Source organism: Xenopus tropicalis, chromosome 8 (assembly GCF_000004195.4).
Source record: "Xenopus tropicalis strain Nigerian chromosome 8, UCB_Xtro_10.0, whole genome shotgun sequence".
Classification (NCBI taxonomy): domain Eukaryota; kingdom Metazoa; phylum Chordata; class Amphibia; order Anura; family Pipidae; genus Xenopus; species Xenopus tropicalis.
The window spans coordinates 143,765,226-143,778,381 of NC_030684.2; the positions used below are offsets into that span (position 1 = coordinate 143,765,226).

General features: G+C 48.7%; 2 protein-coding genes across 2 annotated transcripts; one reads left to right on the plus strand and one right to left on the minus strand.

Moving 5' to 3' along the window:
• Positions 1-384: 384 nt before the first annotated feature.
• LOC100488861 (E3 ubiquitin-protein ligase Midline-1) lies at positions 385-2,179 on the minus strand. The gene has a single exon (XM_002942814.5). It carries the CDS (start codon positions 2,091-2,093, stop codon positions 552-554), a length of 1,542 nt encoding a protein of 513 aa, XP_002942860.1. The 5' UTR covers positions 2,094-2,179; the 3' UTR covers positions 385-551.
• Positions 2,180-8,786: 6,607 nt separating this feature from the next.
• LOC101732105 (E3 ubiquitin-protein ligase TRIM7) lies at positions 8,787-12,144 on the plus strand. The gene has a single exon (XM_004919676.3). It carries the CDS (start codon positions 8,817-8,819, stop codon positions 10,416-10,418), a length of 1,602 nt encoding a protein of 533 aa, XP_004919733.1. The 5' UTR covers positions 8,787-8,816; the 3' UTR covers positions 10,419-12,144.
• The last annotated feature ends 1,012 nt before the right edge of the window (positions 12,145-13,156 follow it).

Genomic DNA, 13,156 nt, shown 5'->3' on the forward strand with positions numbered 1-13,156 from the left:
CCCCTCCACCCCAGCTACTTCCTCCTGCTCCCCTGCGGCTTCCCCAGCTACTTCCTCCTGTTCCCCTGCGGCTTCCCCCGCTCCACCCCAGCAACTTCGTCTGGCATCCTCCAGCTCCACCACCGGCAACTTCCTTCCTCTGTGTCCTCTTGTTATGTGCCGGCTCCTCGCTGCATCTGAACATTTTATAAGGTTGCACCCCGTGTGTACGGACGCAGAGTCCGCAACCAATCAAATTTCCCGCTGCCCGCCAATGACAGGGCCCAGAGTTCTTTAAAGGGGGCCCGAGCTAAAAAACTGTATCATGGCCGGGCCCCCTTTAAATGGCAGCCCTGTCTGTGTGTGCCCTAGCTTGCTGTTCACCCATGAATTGGTAACAATGAATGAGAAAAATATGTATTTAATCCCCTTTATCAGCCTCTTCTCATACAGTTGGACACAGACATCTTGGCCTTCCCCCTAGGACAGCCATTGGAGACCCCCGTCTCTGACCCGCCCTTCCAAAAACCAGGCTGTTTGGGTCAAAACCAGACAAGGGCTCCTCAAATCCCTTAGCTTATGATCCGCACCCAAGCATCAGCCATGCCTACCCAGAATGCAGCATGGAGGGGCTCAGTGAAGGAGGCAGAGAAGGTGTGGAGGTGCCTGATTGGCTCACTCAGCTCATAGAAGGACAGCAGACCCATTTCACAGTCCAAGGAGATCCTGATTCTGCCCGGGGAAGGCCCGTGGGCTATATCAGTAACGTCGTTATTATGTCTCACTGAGTAACGACTGTCCCAGACACACAAACCCCAGGACTTGTCATTGAACCCAATCCAGGAGTGACTTCCGTGCCTCTCTATACTGGCATAGGCCACGCCTACTGCCCACTCCCCGCAGCCCTCGACATCCCAGTAACGGCGCCCGGAGGAAAAGCCCCTGCAGCCCAGAGCCTGGGATTTCCCAAATCTCGCCGATGTTTTTGGCCAATACAACTTGGCTTTGGAAAAGGAGGCAGTTTTCAGATCTGGTGATATCAATACATCGTTGGCCGCCGTGTTTGTGTCTAGTACCAGATCCATCGCCCTCTGCCCGTAGAGCCACCACTCCTTCATCCCAGTAACAATAACAGCTAACCCTGAGAGCAACGTGTCTGAGATTATTTCCCTATCCAGATGTCTCTCCTCATAATCGCCCCATTCAGCCTCACTAAAGGCTGATTCCGATGCCCGTAGGACGGTGAGTGGATCCCCCATGTTGCACAACTCCTCAATGTGACGGATCTTCCCGGACAGCTCGTCCTTCTTTATCTCCAGCTGTTGGATCAGATCATTGAGTTGGAGAGAAACCTTCTCTTGTTCCCAGGAGATGTCCCTCAGGAGTCGCTTCTCTAGGGCTTCCAGCCGTTCCCCGATGACCCTAAACAGGGCAGTGACTCTCTCTGTCTCATCGGCTGCTTTTTGTGCCACATCTCTACTGCACTCCTGCAGCCTCTGGGCTCGTATCTCAGCCTCCCTTCTCGACAGGGACAACTGAAGAAGAATATTCCATAATTTTTCCTTCTTCTTCTTGGAGGCCTCATTGACCGTCTCCACCTTGTGCTCCTTGTGCTCTCCACTCTGCAGGCCAGTGGCACAGATACAGGCCCCATCCTCGGTGCAGTGATATCTCAGCAGTTCCATGTGTTCGGAGCATTTTCTGTGCCCAAAGGAAGCGGTGGGGTCAGTAAGTACATGTTCTGCTGCCCGGCTGTGCTCCCTCACATGATAATCACACAGAGAGGCCTCACAGTGCAGGCAGGATTTAGCCGCGGGTACCGGGGAGTCACAGTAAGTGCAGAATATCCCAGAACATTCCTGCTCCGGGTCAGTAGGACGGAATCGCTCTGCTATGTTCCGTAGAGTCAGGTTCCTGTTCAGTTCCGGGCGTCTCCTGTATGTTTTCATGCATTCAGGGCAGGACGGATCCTCCTCTATCCCCTTCTGCCAGTCCCAATGTCTCCCAATACAGCATAGGCAGAAGTTATGGCCACAGGGCAGGGTTACAGGGTCGGTGTAGATCTCCCGGCACGCCGAGCAGGTTACCTCCGCCCTAAGACTGAAAGCCGCCATTGTTTAGGAACTAAAGTTTAAAGGGAAAGTGACACCCGGATACTGAACTGGTTCTGACACTTTCCCCGGGACTGCGTTCTGTTGCAGGGGGTTGGGTTTCCAACATTCCTCACTAAACAAAAGGGTTGCGGAGCTGTAGGTAAACACTGTAGGTCAGCTTAACCCCTTCGCTCCTAGGCTGGCTGAGAAGAGATGGTTGCACAGACCTAGCTCTATGCTTAAGGGTAGTCAGCAGAGGGGATCCTGGAAGGCAGGTCGGAGAGTGATCCCAAGAGTCTCCAGTCCCCCAGATAAGTTGCATAATGACCAATTTATTAGGGAAATGACCCATGAAATTAGTCACCGACAATAAGTCTCCTCTACTGCGGGCAACTAATCTTCTGGAAATGCTTTCCCACTGGCAGTAAGGTAAACTGCTAGCCAGGGTTGGACCGGGCCACCGGGGAAAAAAACCCACTGGGCCACAGCAGCCCAGACCCAATCCCCACCAGTCTCCCTCCACTCAGGGGAGGATGTTAAGGCAGCGGGGGCCGTTGGGGGGGGGGGTAAAGGGGCTCCTGAGGCAGAAGCCCCAGTGGGTCCTGCACCCCCAGTCCAACCCTGTCGCTGGCAAGAAAACACATGTATCGCCAAGTCAGCCAAAATTTTATTGGAAAAACAAGTCTCCCCATTGAGAAGAACCCCCAACTCCCAATAAATATCCATCCTGCCCCCTTTACCGGTGACTTTTTGGTTCTTCTCATTCCACACCGTTGGGAAGGAGTACGTTTTTAAACCTGAAGGTAGCAGGACCTGCTGGAAAGCGGTCAGGGCTGGGGGCCTTGGTCGGTCTTCTCGGTCTGCGGTAATGTGACCGAAGACAGAGGCATCTGGGTGTCAATGGTCGCCAGGCAGAGAGGGTGGCAGCTAGTGGAACGCAAGCCCGGGACCGTCATGGCGGTACTTCCAGTTACGCGTTCCAGCTCTGGCGCGAGTAGGGGCAGGCTGTGATTGGCTGTAGGTAATTTAAAAAGACTGACGGTGGCCGCAGCGCTGTCCCTGACCTGGCGAGATGCCACCGCCTGAACCCACCAGTTGGGTTGATCCTGCTATGCCTCTCCCAAACAAGAGATTATGCCAATCTTGCCTGGTGTCTGGGCAACCTCTAGCCTCTGCGGGTACCATCTCTTTGATCAAGAAGACAGTATCCCAAGAAGTCCAAGCATTGGCAACTCTCAGAATAGAACACTCAAGGGAGGACTACCTGAGGGGACATGCAGGCTATTCTGATGCTTCTTTGGGAGAAGAGTCTGAGGGGGATTACAAAGCAGCCTTCGAGTTTGCTATGGTGTCTCCTCTAGTAACAGCAGTCAGGGAAGAGTTGGATCTCCAGGAGGAGGATCAACCTGGAACTTCATCTTCTTTTCTGCCTGGGGCCAAGAGAAAAAACTCAGACATTCCCATTTCATGAGTGAGAGCATGGGAAGTAGTTTCCAGAAGGTCGGCAACACAGGCTTAGACTGTATCCCTTCAAAGAAGAAGATCTGAGGGATTTCTGCACCATACCAGCAGTGGATGCTCCTGTAATCAATTTGGCAAACAACACAGTCCTTCCGATAGATGATCTCTCATCCTTGAAAGACACAATGGATAGACGTATGGAAGCGGAGATTCCTTGTGTGCAGGAGAAGCCGTGAAGCCAGCAGTAGCATGCATTTCTGTTGCCAAAGCCATGGAAGTGTGGTTGGAAGGCATGGAGACAGCTCTCAGGAACGGAGAAGAGAGAACAAGGATCATTGAAGGTTTTACAGATCTTAAATTGGGAGCTTCTTTCCTAGGTCTCTTGTCCTTTCAGTCTCTGCCAGAAGGGCCCTCTGGCTTAGGGCCTGGGAAGACTGCCTTGTGTGCCCTGCTGAAGATAGTCCCGTGTTTTTTCCAGACAAGGTAGTCCTGAAGTTCGTCCCGTCCCAAAAGTAGCCACAGAATACCACATCGGGGATGAGTTGTGCTTGCCATGCTTCGGGGAGAGGGCATCGGAAGACCAGGGGCATCCTTCAACTTACCTGGATGTCGGCAGATTTTCAAGGCTTACTGCCAGGCCACAGAAGGTTTCAGGAAGGCTGCCCAGATCACTAGCCACAGAAAACTAAGTGTCTAAGTGACTACATGCCCCCCATTACCCTACATGAATACAGTGCCGCCAGATGCAGTCAGTGATGTGTTCATGAGGGCGGGGCTTGTGTAACCACAGACTTGCAGCAATTTAAATACGTGCAGGGCAGGGGGAAAGGTGCACTTTGGAATGAACTGTACTTCCACAGGTCTCCCCGCCAAAGTAAAAGCTGGACAGGGAGCCCCCATGGATCTGCAGCCTGGATTTTGTCCAATCGCCTTGTTTGCCCTGTACAGTTATACATGGTAATGCTATTTAGTTCCATACAGCTATAATACTGGTACTGTTCTATAATATATAGAGATATTGTTACTGTAAAAATGTTTGTGTCTGTAATTTGGGAGTAAATTCGTCTTTAAATCTTCACCAGAGTGTGGTCATAGTATTATTTTATACTGGGAGTCAGGGTGCCACTTTATACTGGGAGTCAGGGTGCCACTTTATACTGGGAGTCACGGTGCCACTTTATATTGGAAGTCCCGGTGCCACTTTATACTGGGAGTCACAGTGCCACTTTATATTGGAAGTTCCGGTGCCACTTTATACTGGGAGTCACGGTGCCACTTTATACTGGGAGTCACGGTGCCACTTTATACTGGGAGTCACAGTGCCACTTTATATTGGAAGTTCCGGTGCCACTTTATGCTGGGAGTCAGGGTGCCACTTCATACTGGGAGTCATGGTGCCACTTTATACTGGGAGTCACGGTGCCACTTTATACTGGGAGTCACGGTGCCACTTTATACTGGGAGTCACAGTGCCACTTTATATTGGAAGTTCCGGTGCCACTTTATGCTGGGAGTCAGGGTGCCACTTCATACTGGGAGTCACGGTGCCACTTTATACTGGGAGTCACGGTGCCACTTTATACTGGGAGTCACAGTGCCACTTTATACTGGGAGTCACAGTGCCACTTTATGCTGGGAGTCACGGTGCCACTTTATACTGGGAGTCACAGTGCCACTTTATGCTGGGAGTCACGGTGCCACTTTATGCTGGGAGTCACGGTGCCACTTTATGCTGGGAGTCAGGGTGCCACTTTATGCTGGGAGTCACGGTGCCACTTTATGCTGGGAGTCAGGGTGCCACTTTATGCTGGGAGTCACGGTGCCACTTTATGCTGGGAGTCAGGGTGCCACTTTATGCTGGGAGTCACGGTGCCACTTTATGCTGGGAGTCAGGGTGCCACTTTATGCTGGGAGTCACGGTGCCACTTTATACTGGGAGTCAGGGTGCCACTTTATACTGGGAGTCAGGGTGCCACTTCATACTGGGAGTCACGGTGCCACTTTATGCTGGGAGTCACGGTGCCACTTTATGCTGGCAGTCAGGGTGCCACTTTATGCTGATTCTCAAGTTGGCTGTAGTTGTTGTCGGTTTGACTCCAATGCACTCCTGTATGTAGTCGTGCCGAGTTAATCTGAATGTACAGTGGCAGCACGATGAGGTAATGGCGTGTAGGTTGTTTGTGGGTTTTGATGGATATATTCAGATAAAACCACGCCGAGGTGTATTGATTTCCAGTAGCAGGCATGGTCGTTGTGTTCCGACTATACTATCTTAGTGAATAATAAAATGACGTATTTGTGAGCGTCAGCATAGGAGCTAAATAACTAATTCTAATCCTGCCAAAGTATTCTCATAATAGCAAGTAGGGGTAGTTAGCCGCTTACAGCTCATTGGCTGAGCCATTACTTTCGAAGTCCTTAATTCCGTTATCGTATGTGCCAATTATCTGAGTGTGCGCCCCCTCCCCCATATTTGGTCTCCTCGATTCTGACCATTTGATATTTGTGGCAGCGAGACAGAAGGGGCAATAACTTGGAATCAGCAACTTACCGGCATTAGCACAATCTGAACCAGCAAAGATACCCAACCTGAGTTGATATATTCGGTTGTTTATTTGGAAAAAGGTGTATTGGGAAATGAGTTCCCCGCGGGTACAATTGGGAAGAATGTAAGGCTGATGCCACACGTGGCATTTTTACGCTGCGTATTTTCTCAGCCTAAAAACGCCGCACAAGCCACACAGCCCCTGACTATGGCGTTTTTCAGCCTAGTACTGGTGACGTAGGAAATCCCGTTTCCCATAATAGTGCGAAATAGCAAAAAATGCCGCGTATTTCCGCTAGGTCTGGCATAGGCGTATACATAGGAATAGCTTGCTGTGCAAATAACAATGTATTTCAGCAAACGCTTGAAAAATCCGTGCTAAGGCGTTTCCTAGCGTATTTACGCATTTTGTGGTTTCCTTCGAGTCTTTTCAAGTTATTTCTATGGATGATGATATCGGGCGTTTTTCAGCCACCGAGAGAATTAGAAAATACGCAGCAGAAAAACGCCACGTGTGGCATCAGCCTAAGAGGGTGTTTAGACTGAAAAGGTGTGCACTTAGAGCGCAGCTCCAAACTGTCCAGCTGAAATTGCCCCTTATGTATTGCCCCTGTTTTGGGCTGTTTGGGGGCCGTGTCTTCAGTTGCACCCATGCATGTGGGGTATCGTTTTACTCGGGATAACTTGTTCTTTCATAACCTGCCTTCATTTTCATTGGTGTTTAATTCTCAAATTTATTTGGACTTTGTGACTGTGATAGTGTTTCAGAAAAAAATGAAAAATACGGTGTCTGTATGACAGGAGCTACATTTAGAGCAAAAACTGCACCACAACTACAAATCTAAAGGTGTTGCAGTTTCTAAAAATGTCTGACTTATGGGGGCATTCCATTTCTGTCATAAGATATGCCATGTTAAAATAGAGACGGCCTTTTCACTTTTTTTTCAATGTAAAATTGCACAAAATGCTGTTTATTATTGGGGTGTCTTCTGGACAAGAAAAGTGGGGTTACCCATACATATTTGGTATTGTTGGATTCAGCAGAATCGGGGCTTTTACAAACAAAATCTTTGTATGTTAATGTAATCGTTCATGGAAAAAAACACAAACTAAAAATACTTTTTTCTTTATTTCACTTTTTTTTTTTAAATATTTCACTCAAAAAATGTGTTAAATCTCCGGAAAAAGTACAACATTTTATTACAATGTGCAAGCTCAATTCGTTCCGGAAAAAAAGCGATATATAACATGCTTTATTTCATGAAGGTTTTCTTGTCAAGAAACCGAAGCAAATGTAATGAGTAAATGTAAAAATGTCTAAAAATGGCTCGGCAGTAGATGTTCACTTTTGGGACAAATCGGCTGGCAGTGAAAGGGTTAAATTCGCGAATCTGTCCCGTTTCGCTTCACCGTAAAATTCGGGAATCTGTCCCGTTTCACTTCGCCGTAAAATTCAGGAATCTGTCCCGTTTCGCTTTGCCGTAAAATTCGTGAATCTGGCCCGTTTCGCTTCGCCGTAAAATTCGCAAAGCTTTCAAAAGATTCGTGAAATGGCGGAAAATTCTCAAAACGGCGAAAATGTTGCACGTAAAAAAAAAATTGTCGCCTGGGGCTATTCTTTCGTAGCGTGGCTATTCTTTTGTCGCCCGCGGCTATTCTTTCGTCACCCACGGCTATTATTTTTATTGCCCGCGGCTATTATTTTGTCGCCCGCAGCTATTATTTTGTCTCCCGCGACTATTATTTTGATGCTGGCGACAATTTTGGGACGTGCGGCAAATTTTTCAGCTGCAAATTTTTTCATCCATTTCGCGAAACAATCCGCCAATGCCGAAACACGGAAATTCGTCGCAAATCTATGCCTGGCCAAACATTTTGCCCATCACTAGTAATTACATTACACACATACTGTGCACCCATTACTCTTGTGCGAGGTTACTCCCCCCCTTTCACTTTACACTGGGAGTCACGGTGCCACTTTACACTGGGAGTCACGGTGCCACTTTATGCTGGGAGTCATGGTGCCACTTTATATTGGGAGTCATGGTGCCACTTTATGCTGGCAGTCACAGTGCCACTTTATATTGGGAGTCATGGTGCCACTTTATGCTGGCAGTCACAGTGCCACTTTATACTGGGAGTCATGGTGCCACTTTATGCTGGGAGTCACGGTGCCACTTTATATTGGGAGTCACGGTGCCACTTTATGCTGGGAGTCACGGTGCCACTTTATACTGGGAGTCACGGTGCCACTTTATATTGGAAGTCCCGGTGCCACTTTATACTGGGAGTCAGGGTGCCACTTTATACTGGGAGTCACGGTGCCACTTTATGCTGGGAGTCACGGTGCCACTTTATATTGGGAGTCACAGTGCCACTTTACACTGGGAGTCAGGGTGCCACTTTATATTGGGAGTCACGGTGCCACTTTATATTGGGAGTCACAGTGCCACTTTACACTGGGAGTCAGGGTGCCACTTTATATTGGGAGTCACAGTGCCACTTTACACTGGGAGTCAGGGTGCCACTTTATATTGGGAGTCACAGTGCCACTTTATGCTGGGAGTCACGGTGCCACTTTACACTGGGAGTCAGGGTGCCAGATGCTGCTTGGGGTGACAGTTCCTTGCAGTGTATTCTTTTCATATATGCTAGTTTTACATAGAGTGCTTTAGTTACAGGTCCTGCTATGAGTTAACGCCCCCTGGCTGTCACACTGTATAAAAGTTACTTATGAGATGGCGGCTGCTGATCTGAAAGCTGAGCTGACCTGCTCCGTGTGCCGGGAGATCTACACCGACCCTGTAACCCTGCCCTGTGGCCATAACTACTGTCGGGTCTGTATTGGGAGACATTGGGACTGGCAGGAGGGGATAGAGGAGGATCCTTCCTGCCCTGAATGCAGAAAAACATACAGGAGACGCCTGGAACTGAACAGGAACCTGAGGCTTCGTAATATAGCAGAGAGTTTCCTCCCTACTGACCCAGAGCAGGAATGTTCCGCGATCATCTGCACTTACTGTGACTTCCCTGTGTCGGCAGCTAAATCCTGTCTGCACTGTGAGGCCTCTCTGTGCGATAAACATGTCCGGGGGCACAGCCGGGCAGCAGAACATGTACTTACTGACCCCACCGCTTCCTTTGGGCACAGAAAATGCTCCGAACACAAGAAAATCTTGGAGTTTTACTGCCACAAAGACGAGGCTTATATCTGTGCCTGCTGCCTGGTTGGAGAGCACAACGGGCACAGGGTGGAGCTGCTCCATGATGTCTCTGAGAAGATGAAAGTGAAACTTAAACATATTCTGGAGAAACTGAGCCCCGAGAGAGAGGAGGCTGAGGGGCAAATCCAGAGGCTGCAGGAGCGCAGGAGGGAAGGGGCAGAAAAAGCAGCCGGAGAGACAGAGAGAGTCATTGCCCTGTTTAGGGACATCAGGGAACGGCTGGAAGCCCTAGAGAAGCGACTCCTGAGGGACATCTCCAAGCAGGCTGAGGCTCTTTCTCTCCCATTCTCCAATAAAATCCGGCAGTTGGAGATAAAGAAGGACGAGCTGTCCAGGAAGATCCGGCACATTGAGGAGCTGTGCAACATGGCAGATCCACTCACTGTCCTACAGGCACGGGAACCTGATGGGGCTGGATTTCATGGCACTGAGGGAGGAGATGATGAGAACAGGCACACAGAAGATACAAATGCCCCAGCTGTAGGGGATCTGGATGTGGGTCGGATCTCGGAGACATTACTCACAGGGTTGGATCAGATTGTACTTGGGGCAAAGGGACAGTGGTTCCCTGGGCAGGAGGCTACAGACCTGGTACTGGATATAAACACGGCTGGGATTTTCTTGGCTGTGTCCGAAGATAGGAAAACCACATCCCTGTCACAAACAGACCAGGGCTACCCACCATCGCCTGAGAGGTTTCAATGGAGTCAGGTGCTGAGCACCGGGGGTTTTGCTTCCGGGCGCCATTACTGGGAGCTGGAGATCAAAGAAGGAGGGTGCTATTGGCTAGGGGCCGCCTATCCCAGTATTGAGAGGAAAGGCATCCAGTCCTGGATCTGGAATAGTAACAAGTCCTGGGGGTTGTACCTAGGGTATAATAATGTCTATTCAGTTACACAGGACAGGAAGGAGAGGAATCTGAGTCGGACCGCTCAGTGCAGCAGAATCAGGGTCTCATTGGACTATGAGGCCGGACACCTGTCCTTTTATGAGCTGAGTGAGCCAATCAGGCACTTACACACCTTCTCTGCCTCCTTCACTGAGCCCCTCCATGCCGCATTCTGGGTCGGGTGGGCTTATTTTAGGGAACATTGTTGGGTTAGAATTATTAGCTGAGGAAATCTCTAACCCGCTCAGTTGATAGGGTGAGGCGCCAGAGTCATTCATAGCAATTCATTACTAACTATGCAGATGTGCCTTTTTACTGTGCTAGGATTGTATAAACCTAAAAACAGGTAATTTCATGTCTTTTAGCCAAGAACACACACATTAGAATGATGAATATTCCTCCACTGATATTTATCTTTATGGGGATGAGCCCATTGTTCAGGTGCCGATTTGCCAAAATGCTGCATTGCACATCTGAATACATTCTCAGTAAAGGCAGCCTTACACGGGCAGATTTTAGCTGGTTATCTGCCCCTGTATGGGCACCACCGATGGGTCTACCTGAAGGGAGATCTGGCCTAAAATTGGGCAGCTCTCAATCGGGCAGGTTTGACTTTCCATTGGATCGGGGACCGCTTCGGCTTGTTTATGGGGTCCCTGTTTCGACTGCACCTATGCCCAAACAATTTAGCCCAATATCGGCCACCTTTAGGTGGGCATATCAGGAGAAGATCCCTTTGCTTGCCATGAGCAGATCTTACCAAGTATGGCCACCTTAAGCAATGTTTCTCATTATAGTTTACGCTTTCTTGGCTTTGGGCAATGAAAGGGAACCAATCACTGTGCACTGTGGCTTCCGTTACTTAAGCATATTTTTTTAGTTTATTGCTGAAGTGCAATTCAACCATTTGTCTGTTATTTATGTGCAGCTCTAACCATAATATGAATTGTGTTCTACCTTCTGTATAATGTTTACCCTTTGTGTGCCAGAACTTGCACCCCCTATATACTGCTGTCACTACCCTTGTGGTGGCTGCACCATTGCAGGGGTATCTGTACACACTAATATATTGCTCTCTCCTACCTCTGTGTTTGGAGTACTGTTCCAATGGTACCAGTACCCCCTATATACTGCTGTCCCTACCCTTGTGGTGGCTGCACCATTGCAGGGGTATCTGTACACACTAATATATTGCTCTCTCCTACCTCTGTGTTTGGAGTACTGTTCCAATGGTACCAGTACCCCCTATATACTGCTGTCCCTACCCTTGTGGTGGCTGCACCATTGCAGGGGTATCTGTACACACTATATTGCTCTCTACCCCTGTGTTTGGAGTACTGTTCCAATGGTACCAGTACCCCCTATATACTGCTGTCACTACCCTTGTGGTGGCTGCACCATTGCAGGGGTATCTGTACACACTATATTGCTCTCTACCCCTGTGTTTGGAGTACTGTTCCAATGGTACCAGTACCCACTATATACTGCTGTCTCTACCCTTGTGGTGGCTGCACCATTGCAGGGGTATCTGTACACACTAATATATTGCTCTCTCTACCTCTGTGTTTGGAGTACTGTTCCAATGGTACCAGTACCCCCTATATACCACTTTCTACCTCTGGGCTGGGAGCCCCATTCCTGTAAGACTTATTCTCTCTGTATACTCTTATTCACAAACCTCTATCTCCACTTTTTGTGTCTTTTAGACATTATTTTACTGACTTTTTTAATGAATTTGTCTTTAGCGTTTAGTAAATCTGTTGTTCTGCCATCAAACCCAGTCCCCCATCCACATGGAATAAGGATTTAGCCCTTTAGGGGCATTCCCTGAGGGGGGAAACCAGGCATCATGTCTTCAGGACAGGCCGGGCTCTCTAATGTATTCTATATTTCTGTGTAATTCCACTTCTGTAACAAGATATAAGGGTCTAAATACCTTCTTCTCCAGCCCCTACTCATTACTGAAAAGAGGACTAGGGCCCCCCGGGTTTTTATCCAGTGCCCTGTTGGGCCAGTCCAGCCCTGTACCCCAATATCCCAGTGTGTAGGTGCTGTTTGCTGATCCCCAAGATGGCGGCTGGGAACAGGAGGGGCACAGCTAAAGGTGGGGGGGGCAATGCTGTCAGGCAGCTCTGTAGTTCTGGGCACGCTATGGGGGCACAGATGGGGCAAATGTCAGTGAAGGGATTAAAGAGGGGGCACTGCTGCTAAAACTAAAAATTTGCCTGGGAGGCTTTACTTTTCCTTTAAATAAAATGTATCCAATATATTCACTCAGAATGTTATTATTGCCCCATTCATTCAGCTAAATCTCCCATAACAATGCGAATGTGAGGGGAAAAGGTTTTATATACAAGATATCAATTCAACTTTGTGTTTAATCAGTGATTTACTTGTTTATAAAATGAGGCTTTTTGCCCCTATTGCTCTAGGGTGAGACAGAGACTTGCCCCCTAACAATGAGGCTGCTAATCCCCGTTAATATGTTACTGATCCCCCAATGGGGCCCCTACAAGGGGTGGGAAATGGAGACTGGGTGAAACCAAACAATTGATCTGACAGTGACACTGAGCTTTACTCCATTTTGAAAATGTCGGGGAAAAATGTTGGGAAAAAATGTCGTATAAATGTCGTTTAAACGACAAATTCACAAAAGTGTCTGTAAACGGTCTGTCTTTCCCCAAAAACGGAAAAGTGGCGGTTGAGTCGGAATTTAGGCGGATTTCAGTTTGTGAATCTGGAGAAAGTGTTTTCCACCAGTTTTTCCACCACTTTTACTCCAAAAAAGGGCTCTCTCCACTTTTGTGAATTCCCCCCCATAGAGGGGCTGTATTCCCCAGCATGGGGGGCCATTTATGACCCCATGTGCTGGGGCAGTTGCACAAGAAAATCACATTCATTAAAGGTGCTAATGTCAAAGCCGCGTTTGTGTAGTTGCACTTGTTGGTCTCCTTTCCCAGACTGG

Bases quoted from the DNA above. Each gene is read 5' to 3' on its own strand.
- LOC100488861 (XM_002942814.5), bottom strand. From the start codon at position 2,093: ATGGCGGCTTTCAGTCTTAGGGCGGAGGTAACCTGCTCGGCGTGCCGG.
- LOC101732105 (XM_004919676.3), top strand. From the start codon at position 8,817: ATGGCGGCTGCTGATCTGAAAGCTGAGCTGACCTGCTCCGTGTGCCGG.